General features: G+C 38.1%; 1 protein-coding gene across 3 annotated transcripts in view; it reads right to left on the minus strand.

Moving 5' to 3' along the window:
* The window catches only part of THSD7A (thrombospondin type 1 domain containing 7A), a 492,988-nt gene that overhangs the window by 34,358 nt on the left and 435,629 nt on the right, over positions 1 to 23,001 (minus strand). For all 3 annotated transcript variants that reach the window (XM_045166358.1, XM_045166357.1, XM_045166359.1), the window contains exons 14-19: positions 16,219 to 16,397; positions 13,703 to 13,708; positions 11,525 to 11,658; positions 6,443 to 6,596; positions 3,610 to 3,754; positions 1,939 to 2,054 (exon numbers count right to left, since the gene is read on the minus strand). In XM_045166358.1, the coding sequence (XP_045022293.1) occupies positions 1,939 to 2,054; positions 3,610 to 3,754; positions 6,443 to 6,596; positions 11,525 to 11,658; positions 13,703 to 13,708; positions 16,219 to 16,397 (734 nt within the window). The remainder of the gene's footprint in view (positions 1 to 1,938; positions 2,055 to 3,609; positions 3,755 to 6,442; positions 6,597 to 11,524; positions 11,659 to 13,702; positions 13,709 to 16,218; positions 16,398 to 23,001) is intronic.

Consider the following 23,001-nt stretch of genomic DNA (forward strand, 5'->3'; position numbering starts at 1 on the left):
AATGCTGGATGGGTTTAACCCTAATTTTCCTCTTTGTTGGATAGCAGCACCATCTTTCTTTTTGGCTGTTAGAGGAACAGCAAGAGTTAGCTACTGCCGCTGCACGGAATGAAGGGTTTGCACATGTATTAGTAGGTAGGCAACCAATCCAGTGTTAGAAAAGACAGCCAGCTTTTCTCAGGGCTATTATTTAATTCTACTGCTTCCATCAGTTCAGTTCAGTCGCTCAGTCCTGCTTCCATAGGGTGGGTAAAATGGGAGTTGCTGCTTCCATAAGAAGTCGTTGCTTCCATAGGGGATAAAATGGGATATGAATTGTTTAATCCAATTCCTGTGAGAGGAGCACTGTTCTCCCTGAATACAGTATGTGCTAAAATGTTACGATTTGAATCCCTAATTGTCATCATAGTAGTCAAACATGATAATATTTGTACATAAAAGTAAATTTATCCAGACTTCTGGATAACAAAAACTATTTCTCAGACTTTTACTCACATTTCATTTAAGAAATAAAAGGCTTTATTTATATCTTTTTTCTGGAGTCATATGAGATACTTAAACACTGGTCTTATGTGATTATGTAAGAGAGTTGGACACGACTTAGTGACACAACTTATATGATTTGGGTTAAGCGTTCTGAAAGCTCTCAGAGCTCTTCATTGTTATTTTATTCTGGCCTAGAAGGGCATTTGCATGTGCATTTGCAAAAACAAAAAAAAAGACTCATGTGAGAGGCAGATCACAGGATGCTCTCCAGCCTGTGTGTATAACTATAAAAATAATATTCACTAATAATGTTATTTTTGTATTTTTATAGTGGTCACATTACTTCGATGTTATTAGTTTCAAAGCCAAATTGATTCAGGTATGAAATTTCTGATTAAAGCTAAGGCCATAATTGACTGAATTATGTTGTAAGATAGAGGAATTTATTAACTAAATTTGTTTTCAGTGCATTTGGGAACTCCGTTCCTATGGACAGATATATAGAAAGTTAAATTAGGTCTATATGATAATATCAAAGATATCAAACGGATTAAAATATTTCCATCTTGAGTGTTCCCTTAAGATTTGGAATAATTTACCACAGGCTTATAATAAGCTCTAGAACAGGAAGACAAAGATTGTGGTCACATGTCCACTGAGCCCTACTGAGGTTACAAGTCCCTCCCTGGGTGTTCCAGGTCTACAGAGGCTCGAGCTTTTCTTGGTTCATGTTGAACCCACTGGGCCTTAGTTCAGGAGGAGTCAAAACCTGTCAGGAAGATGAGTACCCTTTTCGTCTGGAAATTAGACAAAATAATTGTAACCTGAAGAACAGCTTCATGAAAACTACGACTACGTTTTCTCACATTTCATAAGGTCATATTAGAAATGATAACATTACTTTTGTAAACTGGAGAATTAACAGTTACAGATCTCTGTACCCAAAAGATACTAATGGTAGACTCCATTCCTTTGTTTGGATTTCAAGCTCTCTCTTACCCAGACCTGACTCAGACTCTCACAGCTGGATATTAGATCCTAATATCAAAATCTGTTACGAAACGACATGCGATCAATGTTTTGCAACAGAGAGAATAAATGACGGCTCTTGGCAGGTGTCCCAGGCAACACAAAATTCATATGAAATTACAAAAGATGATGAGCAGTCTGATTAAGATTTATTGCCTTTATTCACCTTGATTACTTATTGTTACCCAAGCATTTCTTTCAGAATGGGCTAATTAGCATACCTTTGGTCTCCCAGCAGAACAAAATACAGGAAATTATGTGTAGAAATCAGTAGTGCTTGGAAGAGTCTCTTTTCAAGAGCGGGTTTAGCAGAAAACATCTGCTGGCAAAGAGCTGCATAACGCACCGGTCACTTGGCTCAGCATGAATTGAGACTATTCGGGAAGAATTTACTCACAAAGATATAACACAGCCTCCCCTCACCTCTTCACAGTATTTCAGGTTAACTGACTTGCCGTCACTTCGAACACAATCCAACATCCTTGTTTTAATGCCATTCCCACATACTGCCTTATCACTCAGCTGGCACGTGCTCCAGTCTGAAAGGGAAGGAGTGCATCAGAACAGAAGGCTATGTACGGAACAGATTTCAAATGAAACTCGGATGACCTGAATCCCGTATTTAATTCACAACTGCTTCTTAAGCCCCACCATCAATCATCCCACATGCAGAGCATATGGGTCCCAGCTTTGAACGTATCAGGAGTCAAATGGAATTGCTGGGGCTGCACACAGCTACAGGGATTATTCCTGAGGCAGCTGTCTCCTTGACCATCTTGATGGCTAGTCGTTTGGTGATGCTGTAAAAATGGCCGTGGCCTGCAGGTGAAATGTCACTTAGAAACTGTTTATCCTAATGAAAGTAAAAATGTAAATCTCAACATTTTTGTTTTAGCAAAATAATCATAATTTTAATGGCTGGCATTTTGTGCAGTTACATCCAAATAAAACTATTTCACTTGCTGTCCATACTTAGGATATTGTAAAATGTATTATTTATTTCAAAACCAGCTTGGCCATATTTATTTCTCTTATTAAGTATCTTTTGCAAGGTAATTCTTTTATCTTTCTTCCCAGGGTAATGTAGCCTGTCCCAGAGAACTGTGATTTCATTGTGTCACAAAAGCAAATTGAAGAGAAAAACCAAAAGGAACAAAAAATCAAGCTGACTGCTATGTGTCATAGTACAGTTTCTGGGGTTTATTTCAGCATGAAAATTACATGGGGGAAAATTCCAAAATAAGCTTCAGTGTCGCCCCAAGTTATATAAGCCAAAAAACTCTTCTTTCCTAGAGTATATGCCTTGATGACATATGAGACAAGGGTTTGGGGAAAAATATAATTTATGATAAGTCTTTTTTTCTTCTAAAAAAAAATCATTTTCTTTTGCCTAGCTCTTTGATAACACTAAAAAATTCTCTTCATACACTATTTGGAAGGTTAAGCTTGCTAATGCTTTTTACATCAGACTAATCATGCATGTGAACTGCCCCCACACAAAGAATTGTTGTCCCAGTACTCATAATGATTAAACATATTCTGAAGAAGAAAGACATCTTTCAATAAACTGTTTTCCATGGGAAAGATGTTTATTTCCACCTTCTGAAAGTGGGAGGATGTCTTACATAGGAACCCTTAGACTATTCACAATCTGCCTTCAGAGCTAATGTTTGTGTGAATTTTTCATTCTCTATCTTGATGTTTATTAAAAATAAGACAGATAAATATTTATTTCATTTAATACAGAATTACTGCTGGGAGATTAAGCAGTGTGTGTGGCTTTCCTGGGGACTCAGGCGGTAAAGAATCTGCCTGTAATGCAGGAGACGTGGGTTCGATCCCTGGGTCGGGAAGATCCCCTGGAGAAGGAACTGGCAGCCCACTCCAGTATTCTTGCCTGGAGAATCCCATGGACAGAGGAACCTGGTGGGCTACAGTCCATGTGGTCACAAGAGTCAGACATGACTCAGTGACTAAACCACCAAGTAGCATGTCCAAAAGACACGTGGATGGAGGTGAACCATCCTTCTGGGAATGCTGCTAAGCTGACAGACGTGGAATTTGGCCTTTATGAGGTGAAGGCTACTCACGTACCTGTTACATTATAATCGTAGTGGAAGCAGTTTTTGTTCAGGTTGCAGGGTTCCTTCTCCACAGCGTCAGGGCAGGCTCTTCCTTCCTCAGCTGGTTGTCTGATGGGATCAGCTGACCTTTGCCGGAAACTGCTTTGATTGCAAGGCTGACAGAGAATAACGTAACTCCTCAGAAAGGTGAGTACTTGGCCACACAAGAGCAAATGTATTAAGGCAAGCACTGGAGCAAGAGTTAGACCCTTTGGGCCACTGGCTAATCTCATCTGTAAGTCCAGGAGTTGGATGAGTTTCTGATGTGTCGTCTGCCTCTAAGATGCTGTGGACCGGGAATGCTGCCTGCCATCCCAGCAGACAGAGAATGGTGCCACTGCCCCGGTTCCCCAAGGACCGAACCCTCATCACTGCAGCTGCTGCAGGCCATGTGCCCTGAGGCAAGCAGGATCCAGAGAAAGAGGCACCGTTCTATGCTTTGGATACTGACCCGAGATGGGTAAGATACATGTCTAAGGAATAATTTCAATGAGCCCAGAGTCCTGCATATTCCTATACACAGGAAAGCACTAAAATCATTAACTAGAGATTTCTGTTTCACTGATTAGCAGTACTCTTTTGATTTTTGACTATGTGTTTTTTTCCCAGCAAAAAACTCCTGCTTCTTCAGGCTCCTCTTCTACCTCTTTGGAACAGTTCCTCAGAGCTATCTAAAGGGCTGTCTCCCAGGCCATTGTCCTCAGTAAGATCCCCAAATAAAACTTAACTGGCAACTTTCAGGCTGTGTCTTTTTCTTCAGTTGACAATACTTAAGAGTCTGTGTCTAATCTGAAAATATATCTGTTCCTCTATGTTTACTGCAGCATTATTTACAATAACCAAGATACAGAAAAAACCCAAAATGCCCATCGATGGATAAATAAGCTGTAATATGATTATACAACGGAATATTATTCAGCCATAAAAAATGAGGATGCCTACAATTTTTGACAACATGGATGGACCTCAAAGACATTATGCTAAGTGAAGTGTCAGAGACAAATACCGTATGCTCTCACTTACATGTGGCATTTAAAACAAAAAAACAAAACTCATAGAAAAAGATCAGACTTGCAGTTAACAGAAGTAGGGGTAGGGGAGAGGGAGAACTGGAGGAAAGTGGTCAAAGGTACAAATTTCCAGTTGTAAGACAGTAAGTAGTAGGGATACATCCCTACTACTTGGACTACATCAAGTTCAGCATGATGACTGTAGCTAACACTGCTGTATGTAATATAGCAAAGGTGTTAACAGAGTTAATCTTAACAGTTCTCATCACAAGCAGAACATTTTTCCCCCTTTATTCTTTTTTTCTTTTTATCATACCTATTTGAGAAGATGGATGCTAGCTGAAACTATTGTGGTAATCGTTTCACAATATACGTAAAATCAAACCATCACGCTGTATGCCTTAAACATGTCTGTTGATTATCTCTCAATAAAACTGGGATTAAAAAAAGAGTCTATGTGTCAAATATTAATAGATACATCACATCATCCATACACAAAAATATATGCTCATACTAATTACTGTAGGTCACAAATTTTACTGTGGGTCACAGAACTTATAATCTATTTTCTTGGACCCAAAAAATTAAGATTGTGTGTATGTGTATGTGTTAGTTGATCAGTTGTGCTCGACTCTGTGACGCCATGGACTGCAACCCACCAGGCTCCTCTGTCCATGGAAAAACAGCTATTAATATTTTCCTAATGTGCACACATACATGCACACAAATATAAGGTAGCACTAATTTTAAAAAACTGGCTGTCATTCTCCTACTGGTACAGTCTTGTTTTGGAAACATTTGGTTATTAAGAGCAGAAACAGTAACTTCAAACCTGATGCTATGAAATTAGAATACAAAATCATTTGCATACCCTTGTGAAACAGCTGATTGATTCTTTATTGCAGTTTATTCTGTATCCAAGTCAAATGCCACCCCTGTTTTGCTCCTGCTCTATCAGTTGGCTGCTAATCAGCATCTTTAATAATGTTAACACTGGAACAGAAAATTAATTTCTCCTTGAAAACATGTATCTGTTCCATATTATATTTCAGCAAATAAATTACACATTAAATATTTTTTCCATGCTTTTGATGCCACATTGAGTGTGCAGCTTTACAAATGTGCCTGGGTAAGCCAAATTTCCTACATCATCAGCCAGTCCTGTTTCAAGTGACTCTCTTCCCCAGGGCCCATGGAAGTGCCCCATGAGCTGCTGAAATCTAGAAGCTCTGTGCTCTCAGCTGGCTTTCCAGGTCCAAAGATGCTCAGAGTCAGTGCCTGGAAAGAGATTCATTGATGCCCAGCTTTCTTCTTTCTACTCCCTTTCTTACTAGAATCTTTTGAGTTTTAGTGTCAATACTCCTGCTGCCATATCCCCACAGTGTGAAAGATTATTCCTACAATTTAAATAAAATGGCCTGGGCAAAAAGCAAGGGATGATAACAACTTGACACCATGAAAGCACTTTTACTAGAGTCTCATTCTTTATCTCTTTACCTGGAGGGAATCATTATCAACCACTGCAGTTTTTAACATGCTGTGTATTCATAAATCAATCTAAAGACATTTTTGTGCTACGATTAGGAGGATGGTGAAGGAGTATAAAGTTTGCAAGAGGCTAAGCTGTGCCGGGATGAGTCTAAACACTGCTGATTTTAAATGGCACATTTGTAGCCAACAGCACACCTTGGTAACTAATTCAGTAACCAAGTTTTATTTTCTTAATGGTAGTTAAAAGCTTTAGTGGTAAGGAATTAAGCAAATTCTACATTAACAAATGGTTAATTGTCTCACCAAAGAGCATCGGGTCCATGGACCCCATTCGGATACCACACAATCCTCAGGACATGGCAGTTTGCACTCTCGAGAGCCCAGGGGCATCTCTTCTGGGTCACAGAGGTAATCCTCTACATGGTCAGAGGGGCCATCTGCTGTGTTCTGCATGCATCTAGAAGAAAACATGTCTATCAGTGAAGGAATTTGGACAATCGAACAATGGCCAACCCACAAGATTCAAGGTTTCTCTTAAGACATCATTATGGAGGCAGAGGATGGGGAGCTCGGCATTTAACGAACAAAATTCTCCAAACATAAAGACACAGAAGATCTCTGCCTCCCATAAATAGTTGGAGCCCTTCAGTATGACTTAAAAATCTCTGCTTGCATGTATCATTATCATTGTTGAAATTGTAGCCACTATGTGTATACTCTGTATATACAATCTCTATGTGTCTTCCTCTGAAAGGATAGAGTCATTTATTTTCACCTAAATTATCATGCAGAAACTAACGCATTGGCCAAAGATATTTAGAGATGGGTTGCAATTTTGGAATATAATTCATTTTTTTTCTTTCAAGAAAAATAGTGGATTCCACAGAGAAGGTAGAGTCATATATGATGGAAGACAAGGCACATTGAAATCTCCTAGGCAGAGGTTTCATTAACTGCTTTTGAAAGTAACTGATGATCTTTATCAAGTTATTTTGTCATTTAACAAGTAATTTTAGCTTCCCGTTTGCTGATAACCTTAAAAGAAAGCCAGAAGTGCGAGACAATCTTTAGAGTAATAGCACAACTTCTCTAAATGGGGTTGCTGGGATCTTCCTATATCTTGACTGTTTTTATTGTTAGCTTTAACAGAATAAATCCAAACATTTCATTACATTTCATTGTGTTGTGAGGAGTCATAAAGGGCTCTTTAACTCATCTCTTGGGAGTCTAATTAAAGTGGCTAGTATACTGGACTTCGCTTTTTGCCATAGTTACCTCTCCAGGCACTTTTCTAATAGAAGACAAAAACTTCATCCCTCATTTGTGACTCAGAGAAGGTCAACCAAATTATTAAGTTTGGGAAGAGATCTGCATTGCAGATGAAGAGGAAGGCTTGGGCTGTTAAACCTCAAACCCATTGCAATGTTTTAAACTGTTGGTTGCATTACATTACCAATTATACCTGGAATCTCAACTTTTCTCAGGGATTTACAATCAGTAGGGAGATTGCATCTTGACAGTTCTCTGCAGAATCACCTTTCCATACCGTGCTGCTGATTTTAAGAGAAATGTGGGTTTCCTGTGGGATGCAGCAAAAACTGGAAAAGTATGCTGTTGGTTTCGTCTTAACTGGGTTTGTAACCTGAAAAAATATCCACACAGATACCCAGCTCTGCATTTTTTTGTATGCTGAATATAAATATAAAAAGTAATCACTCATGTTGATGTTTGGCAGAAACGAACACAACACTGTAAAGCAATTATCCTTCAATTAAAGATAAATTAAAAAATAAAAAGTAATCACAAAAACATGCAAATGTAGGCTTTTTTGCAATTTCACTGTTGAAGGAAAAAACTAAATTATACATTTTGGGGGGAGAATTTTAGTGTCCTAGGAAAAAATTTTTAGCTTCACTGGCATTTTAAAAATGCTCTGTTGACAGCAGCCCTGAGAGGACATGGAACAGACAGGACAGTTCAATCTCCAAAGTTGGATTTGCTGCTAAGAAAAGATTGCATTCATGTTAGGCTCTGACATGATGTACAAGGATTAACTTGCAAAATTACCTATTGATCCAGAGTTAGGGACAGATGTTCAATACTCTATTACGTACTTATGTACATAAAACTTTTTATTTTCAAAGGCTTTTCTTTTCCTTCAGTTTTTATTATACAAGTAATAAATTCATTTTAGGAAAATCAGAAGAAATAATAAAAAATTCACTACATTGTATCAGAGAGAATCACTTTTAGCAGACTACTGTATTTAAACATATATTTTCATTTCATTAAATAGGAATAAACTTTACCTACTATTTGCACCATTTAGGAAAAACATTAATATGATAAACATCTCATGTTATTAACTGTTTTTCTAAAACATACTTTTTAATGATTACATTTGAATTTTGCAATTTCATCATTTAAATGTGCCACAACTGCAAAAAAAAAAAAAAAAGAACCCTTCTTGTTGGCATTCAAATTATTTGTAAGTTTTATTTATTTGATTTTGTATTAATGATATTTTTATCACTGTAGAATGGGGATAGTGGTTTAGTCCCACCACCACTGTTTAGCACTGCAGAAGACAGAAAACCTATTTGGATCAAGTCTTGAGCCCAAAGGAAGGCACTTTAAGTTCATTTGCTTTCTTCAAATGCTTGGACTTTTTCCATTCCATAAGAGAAGGGATTATGCTGTGAGAATATCAAACTGTTTTAGAAAACAGAGCATAGAACCAAACTGGGGCCAAGGGTGGAGCCAGGCACCCGCCACAGTTGTGGCAGTAAGGGGGTAGACTGCCTGCAGAAATTTCAAAAGCAATAGAAATAACCAAATCTGACTGGTTTTTATTATCATCATGTGCTGAAAATTTTAGAAAAATGTCAGTGAAAAAATATTCTGTCTCACCAGGGCAAATCACTACTATTATTCAGTCTTTGATATGTCACACCACCCTAAAAGGGCTTTTGTAGCAGCTCAGCTGGTAAAGAATCTGCCTGCAATGCAGGAGACCCCAATTTTATACCTGGGTCTAAAAGATCCGCTGGAGAACGGATAAGCTACCCACTCCAGCATTCCTGGGCTTCCCTTGTGGCTCAGCTGGTAAATCTGCCTGCAATGTCAGAGACCTGGCTTCAGTCCCTGGATTGGGAAGATCCCCTGGAGAAAGGAAATGCTACCCACTCCAGTATTTTGGCCTGGAGAGTTCCATGGGCTGTATAGTCTATGGGGTCACAAAGAGTCAGACACGACTGAGCAACTTTCACACTTCCTTATAGATGTATTTGTCCTGAAATGTCACCCAATGGTTGCATCTAACACGACATTTAACCTTGCTGCTGCTGCTGCTAAGTCGCTTCAGTTATGTCCGACTCTGTGCAACCCCATAAATGGGAGCCCACCAGGCTCCCCGGTCCCTGGGATTCTCCAGGCAAGAATACTGGAGTGGGTTGCCATTTCCTTCTCCATTAAACCTTAAGGAACATAATTACATGATAAGAAATTTTAATCAATTCTCTATTTGCATTAAAAATGTTTACTGAAAAAATAGGTTGACCTTAAAAGTTACTTTGTTTAAAATGTGTTTGAAAACATTGACAATAGCCATTTGGAAAGCAAAAAGAAGCAACATATATGAATAGACAGCTGGAGGGAAAGCTGAAAGAAGCTACTGTAATTTTTATATTAACAAAAAAAACCCGACTTTATCAAATTTTTAATATAAAGGAAATACTTTTATATTTTAAAGATAAAATTTAAATTTGGCAGAAGAGTGGTAGAAAACAGAATATCTTTTTCTTCCCTGTTTCCCTATTAACTCATTCCCTCCACCCTCCACCTCATCCACTTTTTAATACTCAGAAAAATAACTTGAGACTTAAGATGAGTGAGGTTTAAAAAAAAAGAGATAGAGATTATTTTTATCAGAGCCAATATTTTACACAGGGTTCCAAGGTTTTATGATATAAACATTAATTTGCTCTACTTTCCTACTGAAACAGATAAAGAAACAGTCATCTTAAATTCACGAAGAGTTATGTCATGAGTAAGAATGGAATTCTTCACATTTGGAAGTTGTAAAGCTTTGGATGTTTTATGTTTTTTTACCGTGTATCACTCAGTAGAGTTAGGATAAACTGGTTAAAGAGTGGCAAAACATTTGAATTTCAATGCAACTCTGTCACTTCACTCACCATCTGCTTAGGCACATTACTTAGTACTTTTGAATCTTTTCTTAAAGTGGAGATAATAAAGCCTCATATACTGATTTCTTAGGTTTGAGACCCTTAAGAATCATATGCAGATGCTTTAGGCATAATTTAATGAGTAAATTTAATTGTATTACCCTTATTATGGGCTTCCCTTGTAGCTCAGTCAGTAAAGAATCTGCCTGCAATGCAGGAGACCTGGGTTCAGTTCCTGGGTTAGGAAGATCCCCTGGAGAAGGGAATGGATAACCCAATCCTGTATTCTTGCCTGGAAAATCTCGTGGACAGAGGAACCTGGTGGGCTACAGTCCATGGGGTCACAAGAGTCAGAGGCAACTTAGCAACTAAACTACATTTATTACAATATTTCAATCGTATTGGGTTTTAGAGAATTTCTATGACTATGACAGGGTCTCAGTTTGGACAGATAGCATTTAATAAAGGGGGCAGACATATAGATGGATCTTTCGAAACACTAAGGGGTATGTGGGGCATTATAGAACAAGATTGCTCAGTAGTATGACAAGGCTTTTATACTTTCTATGACAATGGAAAAATACTGTGCTGTCTCAAAGAAGAGCCACTAGCCCCCTCCGACTATGCAGCACTTAGAATGGGTCTAGTGTGGCTGAGGAAATGCATTTTATTTAATTTTCATTAGTTTAGATTTCAAGTGAAATAGCCACACGTGGTGAGTGGCTACCCTACTGGCCACTGGCCACAGATAACACATGAGTGGCACTAGCTAGCCAGGGGTTTTAGTGAAGGCTTCCCAGGGCAATGGGAGTATTCAAAAGGTGGACAGTTTGATGCCTTAACATCAAAAGATAAAAGAGTTTATAAAAGATTATCACTGAACTATGGTTAGAAATACAGTTGACCTTTAAGGAAGAACTGATGGGGGTTGGAAAATCTGCATTTAGTCCAGCTCACGTTCATTATGCAGCCTTTTCCCGGCAAGAGCACCGTGAAGCAAAGCTTCCAAAAATCAGAAGGCACAGAGTGACAAACTGCTGCTGGAAGCAGATCCTCTCAGAGCTTTCCATGAACACAAGACTCCCTAAAAGTACTGAAGAGAACTTCACTCAGGAGACCTGGGGGGAGGGCAAGTTCAGGTTGGCACACGAGAACTCGGGAGGTGGCGCCGCCTTTGCTCCCCCGTGCTTGACCTTACCTCACTTTTCGGGTTTGCACACCCTCTCCGCAGTTGTCCCGCGTGTTCACAAAGGTCACCTTGCAGATGCTCCACGGCTCTGTGACCCATATGTACTGGCTGCAGTCACTGTGGCAAGGGACGACCTCATACACCTGAAACACACACGGTTCTCAGTGACGTCACTGCATGGAGCCTGAGAAGGTGAGAGGGGACGCCTCACAGTTCAGTACTCAAGATATTTCACTTTTACACCAGCCTCTCTTTTACTATTCATTGTCCTAAAACAGGAACATGGCGGCCCTCGCGAGAGTTCGAGTTGCAGCAGTGAAGGGCAGGCAGGGCTGGCACTGTTGTGTTCTGCTGATCTGCGATCACACTGTAGCTGGAGATCAGACCTCACGGACCACATCAGACACTCTGTACTTTCCTGGACTGAAGCTTACCACACAGTATTACAACTTCCTGGGCCATACCTCCTGGTCACAGTTTCTGTGTCTTCAGTACTTAGCCCAGGGTGTTCATATGTGACGCATTCTATAGAGATTTGTTGAGTAAGATGAATGAATGAATAGAAGAATTATCATTAATTTTTAAGCAATTAAGGAAGCATATAACAACAGTTTTGAAACTGTGGTTTGGGAGAAGTCTCTTGAGAGTCCCTTGGACTGCAAGGAGATCAAACCAGTCAACCCTAAAGGAAATCAACCCTGAATATTCATTGGAAGGACTGATGCTGAAACTGAAGCTCCAATATTTTGGCCACCTGATGCGAAGAACTGACTCATTGGAAAAGACCCTGATGCTGTGGGAGAGACTGAAAGGTAACAGGAAAAGAGGGCAGCAGAGGATGAAATGGTTCAATAGCATCACTGACTCAATGGACATGAATCTGAGCAAACTCTGTGAGATAGTGGAGGACAGAGGAGCCTGGCATGGGGCGGTCCATGGGGTCACAAAGAGTTGGATGCGACTTAGCGACTGAACAACAGTAAGAACACAGCATATAAAAGTAGTTATTTTCAAATAAATATAATTTGGCCCATTTTCCAAATAAGTATGTACACCAATAAGAATTTTTTCATGTTCCATATAGGAAATTAAAAGATAAATAATACGAAATACAGCTATCTTAAATAAAGTTATCTTAAATCATTTAGGGCTTGGAAGTAAGGTCTGAAATTGGTCTCATATTACACAGCTGCAAAGCACTGAGGGCCACATGAAATAAAGCAAATTGTCGGTGCTCTGGTGCCCATTAAGGCTTGCAGGTCCAGGTCTGTGGTGGTGTCGTTGGTGGGTTTCAGGATTTTTAGCACAATGAACCAACTATAGTCTTTTCTCAGTGAGAGAGAAGAATGGAGTAAATTAATTAAAAAAAAAAAGGACTTTAATCCACTGCAACAGAGCTGACTCAATCATTAAAGAAAAATGCCTCTTAAAATTATTTCAAAATCTCTGATAATTCAACTCTATTTCCTACTTTATAATACCCACCCACACACAATAGTACGTGAATATTTTATATAGTTGTTCAATTCCAGAAAATACAGATTTAAGTAGTCCATTGGAGCCATTCTTTGTGCAAATTTTAGTTTTACTAAACATCCCTGGAAAGTGAATAAAGTTGATCTACCACACATAGGAAAAGTATGCACTGTTGCAGTAAGACCCTGTAATGACTGTCATAAGTGATCACCTTCACATTGTGTGCTGTATTAAAATAGAACTAAATACCATTTTAGTGTTTAGTGAAACATTACCCTACATGTTGTGGAGAAGGGAACGATTGAAGGGGAAATGCCATCTTTCCTAGTCCTTTGACGGCTTTCATTTTAATCTCCTACGCTGGAGAGAATACAAATTTCAGTTCGGAGCGGCCTCCTGCGACCCCTTGGAGCCCACCTACTCCTCTTCCTCACCCAAGAAGCATGAGACAGGAGGTGCCACTGCCTTTTCAAGGTGAGAGATTTAAGCTTGTTCTCCTCTATCCCTGTACCTTAGGCCCTGATTTTAAAATGAGAAAATGCATGTAACATATTAGGGGAAAAAAAAAAGGGAACTGCTGCAGAAGAAAAGTTTTATGAAAAATATGACTTCTTTTGTGTGAAAGATAAAAAGAATACATTCTCTGATGCCAGGAGTGAAATGGAAACCAACAGCACTCTATCATGAACCATGAGGTTTAGCGGTTCTTACCTGGGCCTGGAGCAGGGTTCACCAGGAATGAAGCAAAGGGAGAGAAACAGAGACAAGTTAAAATGTTGGTATATTTGGCGAGAAGATCTCATGCTCTAAGTTTCAAGTATTATCCATATAGAAAAGGTGGGTGTGTTTTTTTCTTGGTAAATGACTTGAACATTTATCTTAGACCTTAAAATAGAAAAGCCACCTCCTTATTATTGTTTAAAATTAAGATACACAAACAAATTGCAAACAGCACAGTCCAGGAAAGGATTTGGTAGGCAGGATGAAGAAATCTTAGAAAACCGAGTAGACCTCAAAATACATATCTTGGGGAATGAATATATGACTGCAAATATCTGGTGGACCAAACTGTGAGCGGGCTATTTATAGACTGATTAATCTTAATCAATTCATTCCACTCATATTTCTGAGGAAATGAGTATTCGCTTCCTCAAATGGAAAATGGAACCTCAGAAATCATTTTCAAGGCAAACTACCACAGATTACTTATTGAGGAATGTATGACTGCAGTAAAAATCTATATGACTTATAATTTTCACAAATTTACACCAACACCCCCCAATGTTCAGTTACACAAATCTTTACATATTCTTTACTTTTCTTACATTTTACTAACAAATGAATCCTTAGAAGTTTCTACTTTTAATGTAGAACATTTATGCTCGAAGATTCAGAAATCTATTATTTCCTGTTTCAGTTTTGATTTTTCCATTGTACATATCTCAATATACCACCAGTAGTCTGGTAACAGAGAAGGCAATGGCACCCCACTCCAGTACTCTTGCCTGGAGAATCCCATGGAAGCAGGAGCCTGGTAGGCTGCAGTCCTTGGGGTTGCCAAGAGTCGGACACGACTGAGCGACTTCACTTTCACTTTTCACTTTCATGCATTGGAGAAGGAAATGGCAACCCACTCCAGTGTTCTTGCCTGGAGAATCCCAGGGATGGGGGAGCCTGGTGGGCTGCCGTCTATGGGGTCGCACAGAGTCGGACACGACTGAAGCGACTTAGCAGCAGCAGTCTGGTAACAAATACTCAGATATCATATTCTGCATTAGATTTTATCAGAGTGACACAGAACTGGCTTAGGTAAAAGTTTTAGTAGCAAAGACAACTTGGCACAGCCGTTTTGAACTTTTCTAAATTCACTACATTAAAGACGCTGAGGCAAGCAAAACTTAAATTCTGACTGGCTGTACACATACACACTGAAGGTAAGAAAATGCATAGAATTTATTCAAAACATGAATAAAAATTATTGAAATTTTAAGTTTACTACTGGAAATTCAATATTTCAAAACTTGTATAAAAATATTCTTTTGTATTATAAACATTACATTTCAGTTTTTCTGTTTCATCAGGGTCATGCATTTTCTTCTTTAGAAATCGTTACTGGGGTAGAGACACTCGATTACCAGTAGGTGGCAGCAGTGAGGTATATTAGTCACCTTCAGATGCATTTATTTAAAGGCAAGTTTAGCAATTTTACTTGCGAAAAATCAACACTGTTTTAGAAGACTTTCTATGCAATTTCATTCTTCACTTTCTTGGCCCTTAATTGCTTTATTCAAAAGTGATTTTTATTTCTCTATAATTTTATTGTGATGAACAAAGGTTATTTTGGGAAGGCAAATGTATATGGGTGAGCAGTGTATTTGAAGATTAAAATTAGACAGTCTATGTGTGTATGAAACATACCTACATATTTAAATTTGGTTCATACATATAACTTTGTTCTTTTATGACTTAAACATCCACACACATATCCTCATATCTAGTGTGAAATTCACTCTTTGTTAATCCTCATGTAGATCAAACATGGCAATAACTGTCTGATGAATCTTTTGTTACATTAAACTAGCAATCTTATATTAAACAATTCCTCCTATTAGATATTTCACTCTATTTCCAATGGAACACAAGTAATAACTATGAAGAGCTGCTAACAAAGTGTGTATTCAAAGTCAAAGAAAGTTCCAAATAATACTGAAAAGGCCAATCGCCAAATTGATAGATAACACAGAGTCACTTTGACACCATCTTCATCTCTTTCATCTTATCATATTTCATATCAACAGAATATATTTCCCATTTTTGACCCACACCCTACATAACTTCCTTGATTTTAATTGGTATGGTTGGCAATTGGGATTTTTTTTCTGAGTCTAATGGATTTATCAGATAAGACAATCTTGCTCTCAACACTCAAATTATTGTATAACAACAGATTAAATACCTTGACAGTATTTTAAACGTAGATTTCATTTTTTATTTCTATTACATTAATATGCACATATATACACATACAGTATATTAAATCTCTTGAGAATACAGAGATCATTCATCTGACTTGTAATTTTAATAATTTACTCAGGCATTGTAAAGTGGGTCAAATATCTTATTCAGGGGATATTATTTATTCTCTATTTTGGATAAAAAAAAAAAAGAGAGAGAGATCAGTGTGCATCTAAGAAGTATTTTACAATATTCCCAAGAGCAGAAGATACCTGGTTGACATGGTCCAGTTTGGGGCATGGCCTCCCTCCATTATAGGGCTTTTCACGCAGCCATTTAGACCGAACCTTCACACCGCTCCCACAGGACTTGCTGCAGCGCGACCAATTGGACCACTCACTGAGCTTGCAGTCTGAGGGGCAGGGGATGATGCAGGCCTCTTCAATGTAACCTGAGCAGATAAAAATGAGACAAGGGCTGTCTCCTCCACATGGCCCTCAGCTATTACCACCCACCATTCCAGCCCATTTAGAAGGACTTGGCAGCAACATGCAAATGGAGAGGTGTCTCTGTCATTAGGGACTCAAATTAAATCCTGCAGGAAAATGACACATAGCACAGCAACTCTGTTCAAATAACAGCTAAGCAGCTGCTGTATGATCTGCTTAGGATTCATGCTCACCATATTTCAACATTTCTGACTTTCTGACAGCTCGTGTTTAATTGACAATAACCTGTCTGCTGCCATGTCATTCTCATGCTGCCGGAATAATACATTAAAAAAATGATAACAGTTTTCTGTAAAATCCTATCTGCTAATGTCACATAAGTTCAAGTGTCTGAGTCCATGCAATATTCTCTCTCAAGAAGAAAGCCAGACCCTCTCAATCAGTATTCAAAAGGAACCATTTAACTTAGCACCTTATGTTTCGCTTTCATTGAAAATCAATCTGATGAAGAAAAATGAAGGATGTTAAATAAATAATGCCTCATATTATTATAGTGCTGTCAGTTTCAAAGCACCTTCACATACCGTAGTCAATTGATTCTCTTGAAAATAGCTAAACGTAGTGGGCATGTACGGATGCTCTACTGGACAGATAAGAAAACATGTACGGAGAGATAATTGACAAGGGCAAGGTCACATAGTCAGAGATGAGGCCAGGATCTGAGTCTAGTCTAGCACTCATTCCATCAAATCACACAGTCAATTAATTTAAGAGTCTACAGATTTGTCCTGAGAAATGGGAGCATTTTCCTAACCCTTCCCTTAGTACCAACTTGGCATTTCACAGTTATCAATTTATCCCTATTTATCTCAAGACAAACAAGTGGAAAAAGCAAAATTCCCCTGGTCAAGAGTCCAGTGTTATCCTCTGTCACACTCTGCCTGTGAGAGTGGTTGTTCTGGAAGCAAGAGAACATTCTGCTCTTACCATTTTACATCAACACCAAAGATTCCATTTTGACAATGACTATAACGTAAACCAGAGAAGGCAATGGTACCCCACTCCAGTACTCTTGCCTGGAAAATCCCATGGATGGAGGAGCCTGGTAGGCTGCAGTCCATGGGGTCGCTAAGAGTCAGGCACGACTAAGCAACTTCACTTTCACTTTTCACTTGCATGCATTGGAGAAGGAAATGGCAACCCACTCCAGTGTTCTTGCCCGGAGAATCCCAGGGACGGGGGAGCCTGGTGGGCTGCCATCAGTGGGGTCGCACAGAGTCGGACACGACTGAAGCGACTTAGCAGCAGCAGCATAATGTAAACAGTTTCTCTTAAGAACTCTAGGTAGACTTTTAAAAATTTTATTGAGACATAATTTCTATATCATAAAGGTCAGCTCATGTTTTGGTCTTTAATATAGTCTGTGTTATGCAACCATCACCACCATCTGCTTTTAGAACATTTTCATTACCACTGCTATACCTGTTAGCAGCCATTTCCCATTTTCCCCTCCCGTTCTCTAGCAACCACTAATCTAGTTTGTATCTCTAAGAATTCACCTATTCTGAACATTTTATAAAATGAAATCAAACATTATGCTTTATGATCGGCTTCTTTTACTTACTACAACGTCTTCAGGATTCTTCTATGTTGTGACATGTGTTACTACCTCACTCCTTTTTATACCTAAATGGTATTCCATTGTATGGACGTATCATATTTTTCAATCCTTTCATCAATTGATGGACATTTTAGTTGTTTCCATGTTTCGTACATTACAAATAATGCTGTGAATATTTGTGTACAAGTTTCTGCACACATGAGTTTTCAGTTCTCTTGGGTATGTATCTAGGAATGGAATTACCTGATCATATGATAATTCTTTAACTTTTTCCTGAAATGCCAAACTGTTTTCCAAAGTGACGGTACCATTTTACGATACCACTAGCAGGATATGAGTGCTCCACTTTATACATTTGTCAAAACTTGCTTATTATGTCTCTTTTATTTTAGTGTCCTTTGAAGAACAAAAGTTTAAATGGTAATGAAGTCCAATTTACCTATTTTTATTGCTGTGCTTTGATGTCCTATCTAGGAAACAATTATCGAATCCAAGGTCATAAAGGTCAAAAATGCCCATTTTTCCCCAAGAGTTTTATAGTTTCAGTTCTTATACTGAGGTATATAATTCATTTTGAGTCAAGCTAAAAATGTCTGAAGTCACTTACAAATCCATGTCATCAGTAACCAAATTATTTAATGTTTATAAAAGACAATTAATTAACAAAAACCCAACTATTGCCAAATATTATCAAAACCGCTTTAGTAAAAGAACACTAGTATTTCATATGTGATAAATTATTGAAATATTTCTAGAATTTCATTTCCTACCTTGTGCATGTGTGCGTGCTAAGTCGTATCTGACTTTTTGCAACCCTATGAACTCAGCATGCCAGGATTCTCTGTTCATGGGATTAATTAATTAATTCTTGTTATTAATTAATTAATAATTAATTCTTGTCCAGGCAAGATTACTGGAGTGGGTTGCCATGCCCTCCTCCAAGGGATCATCCTGACCCAGGGATCAAACCCGCATCTCTTCTGTCATCTGCACTGGCGCGCAGATTCTTCACCACTAGCGCCACCTTTCCTGGCTTGCAGAAGATCAAAATAACCGCAAAAACAAACCTCTAACCTTTTGCCATTCAGTAATTATAACTGACAGTAGACTCACATGATTTTTATGTCACTACTTCAGAGTAACAGATAAATGGAAATTCTTTCCATTTTATCTGCTGAAGTACAAATGGCACTGGTGAAATATGTCATATCTGACTTCAGTTTGATTCACATTGTATTATTAAGTAAGCAGATATAAAATTTTTATGTTTGATCTTCCAATAGAGTATTCCAGAAAATGTCTCTCCAATAAAACTCAATCTATTAAATTGCTGAAAGATACAAATTAGGCCCTGAGATAAAGACACAACTGCGAAAGAGTATAATGCTTAGCATTCCATTTCAATTTTCTAATGTGTAACAACATTCAATAATTGCCTGTCAAGTTTATCTCGTACAATTAAAATCCTTAATGCTACTAGTGAACTACCAGATAAGCATTCCCCTGCCTTCTCCACTAGGATCATTTTTGAGGGCAATTAACACCAAACGATCACGGGGGATAGAAAGACAGAAACATCTGAAGCGTTTTAAGGCTAAATAAACTGCTGGCATCTTGAAGCAATTTATGGTTCCCGAGAATGCTGGAATAAAATAAATGACTTCACAATGAGGGTGTTAAAACTTGGTAGCTCAACACAGAATATGACACATGAAAAAATCAAACTCCTGAATTTTGATTGTAGTTTTTGTATCTATATCTGTTCTGATGGCTGCTTTCAGGTTGAAATGAATAAAGAACTAGCAGGCTTTGAGGGGCAACCAGAGGACCTTTCAGATATATCCAGTCACCTCATTCATTTGAATTATGAATGTGCAGATAAAGTAGCTTTCAACAACTTTCCCAATTATGATATCGTGCTGTTGAAAGGTGTACTGTTGATAGATTAAAGAATTCATTTTGAAAGCACATGGAACATATTGGTTGGTTCTGATTTACAGCTGTGTGAATGAGCTCTGTTGGCACTCCATTGGAAACATCTGGAATAATCTCAAAAGGTACCTGAAAAATCTATCTTGCTTAAATGTGTGTTATATGCATATGACTGCAATTGCAAATGAGAACATTTAGCTAGAAGTTTATCTACTATGGTCCTTATGGATTTGAAAATACTGAAAAAGGTTACTGAAAAATAGTTTCAAAATGAATAGAATATTCTTTTGTAATTATAGATTAAGAACAGATAACTTGAAAAGCTGGGGAAACTAAACTACCATGTATATATCCAAACTCCTATAATCAACTATTCTACCTATAAAATTCTTATATTCAGTGTATGAAAGGTTATGAATCAACCCTGGGCAATTAAAATGTTCATAATGAAGTATTCAGGCAAGCTTATGTAACTGCAATAAACAGTTATTTTAATTTTATTTTTATATTTTTGTTTCATATACATGTGAAGACATATCTGCTAGGTACTTCATATACATGTGAAGACATATCTCTTCATATCTGCTAGGTACTTATAGACTTTCTCAGAAAATTTCAACAATAGTTTTAACTGCTGTCAGATTTTGTAGCTGTTGCTCTTCCAATACTGATAGCTTACCCAATGACTAGGAGCATTCAGATTCAGGCAGTATACCTATGTAGTTCACGATCAAGGCCATTTCTAATAGCAAACTCTAAAACACTGCTGTATAATGAAGACTTTGGCTGTTCTGTTTCTCTGATTCCTGGCAGACAGCTTCTAAGCTCTGACATTTCCTGAGTGACAGGAGTATCTTTGTTATTCATGGTGGGCCTCTTAGACTACATGTGAGTTTATGCGAAGATGTCTAAGGAAGGGGGATGACTATACCACGAAGACCAACTATGTATTTAAAAAGCTTGGGGCTTTCAGCCTCTTGATATCCTCCCAATCTCTGGGGAGAGGAGATTGAGTTTAACTCTGTGGTCAATGATTCAACTAATAATGCCTACATAATAACTCCTTCCCCACTAGAAAACTGGATACAAAAGCTCAGGCTGGTAAAGGACATCCATGGGCCAAGATGGTGATGTCTCCTCGTTCCACGGGGCGATGGCATGGATGCCCTGTGTTTGGGACCCTCCCAGCCCTCATCTATGTGTCCCTTCTATTGACTGGTTCTGATTTTTATCCTTTTGCTATAATAAAACTCTAATTGTAAGTATGGTGCTTTCTGAGTTCTCTGAATCATCCCAGTGAATTATTGAACCTGAGGGAGTAGTGGGGACCCCGAAATCTGTGGCCAGTTGGTCAGAAGCGAGGCTCACCCGGGATTCCCGAACATGCACAGCTCATGTCGGAGGCGAGAGCAGTCTTGTAGAGGACTGAACCCTTAACCTGTGAAGTTTAGCCCAAGTCTAGGTAGTTAGTGACAGAAATGAATTCTACTTTCAGATGTATATTTTTATTTAAAAAGGAAATAAACTTATTTATGCAAGAGCCCATATCCAAAGTTTACTTATTCAACCAAAATAAAAACTTTGAGAATAATTACATACATGAAGGCATTTATGGACTTTTTCTCCCCAAATCTAACATTTATAATTTTAATTAATATTGTATTAAAAATTGGAAAAAGTTCTAAGAACCCATTTTGGAAATAGGGCTTTGTCAGCAATATAAACATATTGATAGAGTGTTCAGATTATGAAGTAATAAGAAACTAACTTTGAAACAGTAGAGTGATTTATTTTTAACTGGATCCTTCAGGGCACTGTTCTTTTAGTCAACAAGAATCACACAATGACATGCTGCTGCTGCTAAGTCGCTTCAGTCGTGTCCGACTCTGTGCGACCCCGCCGACAGCAGCCCACGAGTATTTCCAAAGGATGATCTTTAAACACTAGTTTGTTGAGTTCTTGGCTTCCCTGGTGGCTCAGACAGTAAAGAATCTGCCTGCAATGTGGGAGACCTGGGTTTGATTCCTGGGTTGGGAAGATCCTAATAAGTGTTAAACATGATTTTTATAAATTACATGGTCAAGCAAGTTGGAAAATTGTTGCATTAAACTAGGTTAAACAGGTCTTTTTACCCTGGGCTTTCTTTTTTTGTGTGTTGTTTGTTTGCTAACATGAACTATGAATCTCTAGGAGAATGACTCAGACACTGCATTATATGCTTCTTGACTTTTTCCTACAGCATCTCACTGGACCAGTAAGAAACAGATCATTCTGATAGGTTGTAATTATAATGCATTAAAACTGGATTCATGTTTTGAGCTGTACAGAGTTTTAATGTTTAATTAGACCTTCTTATGTCCATTTCTAGATAAGGGAAAAAAATGCAAAAGCTAACAAACAAAAACAAAACCCCTAAACTTAAGAAAATTTCTTCTTAATTTATAAAGTTTTAAAGAAGTAAAGGTTAAACTTATGGCAAAGAGAGAGGAAACTGTTATGCAGATAAACTTCTTGAATATTTTTTTAATGACTATTTTAAACAACCATTTTGTGTTTATGCAGATTAACTACAATTTCCTGTCAGAGCTAAACTGGCTTTCACTGTAACTATGAAAAAATGGCTAAACACTGGAGAGTAAATGCAAGTGAAGATTTTCCTTTTAAATTTAACTGCAAAATGCCCACAAATATGTTGGAGTGCTCTCAGGTTACTTTTTGAGCCCATTGACATGGTTTATGTCTAATGTAAACCATATGGTTTATGTCTAATTCTTCATGCATTTACAAAAAAATTCCTATGTATAAGCCTTGCTCACTACATAACCATTTTGATGCTACTTTGAAGTAGAAAAAGACCAGGGACTGAACTTTAGTTTCCTGTGTGGCCTGCATTGCAGACGGATTCTTTACCCACTGAGCCACAGGGGGAATCCTGAAATGAGAAGACACTCAACTAAAGGGTATTAGACTATATTCAACTAATGGGTATTACAGTTACTTTGGACTTGCAGGGCATTAATATAACAGGATTCTATATGAGGGTCAGTTAGTAT

The sequence above is a fragment of the Bubalus bubalis genome, chromosome 8, assembly GCF_019923935.1.
Source record: "Bubalus bubalis isolate 160015118507 breed Murrah chromosome 8, NDDB_SH_1, whole genome shotgun sequence".
Taxonomy (NCBI): Eukaryota; Metazoa; Chordata; class Mammalia; order Artiodactyla; family Bovidae; genus Bubalus; species Bubalus bubalis.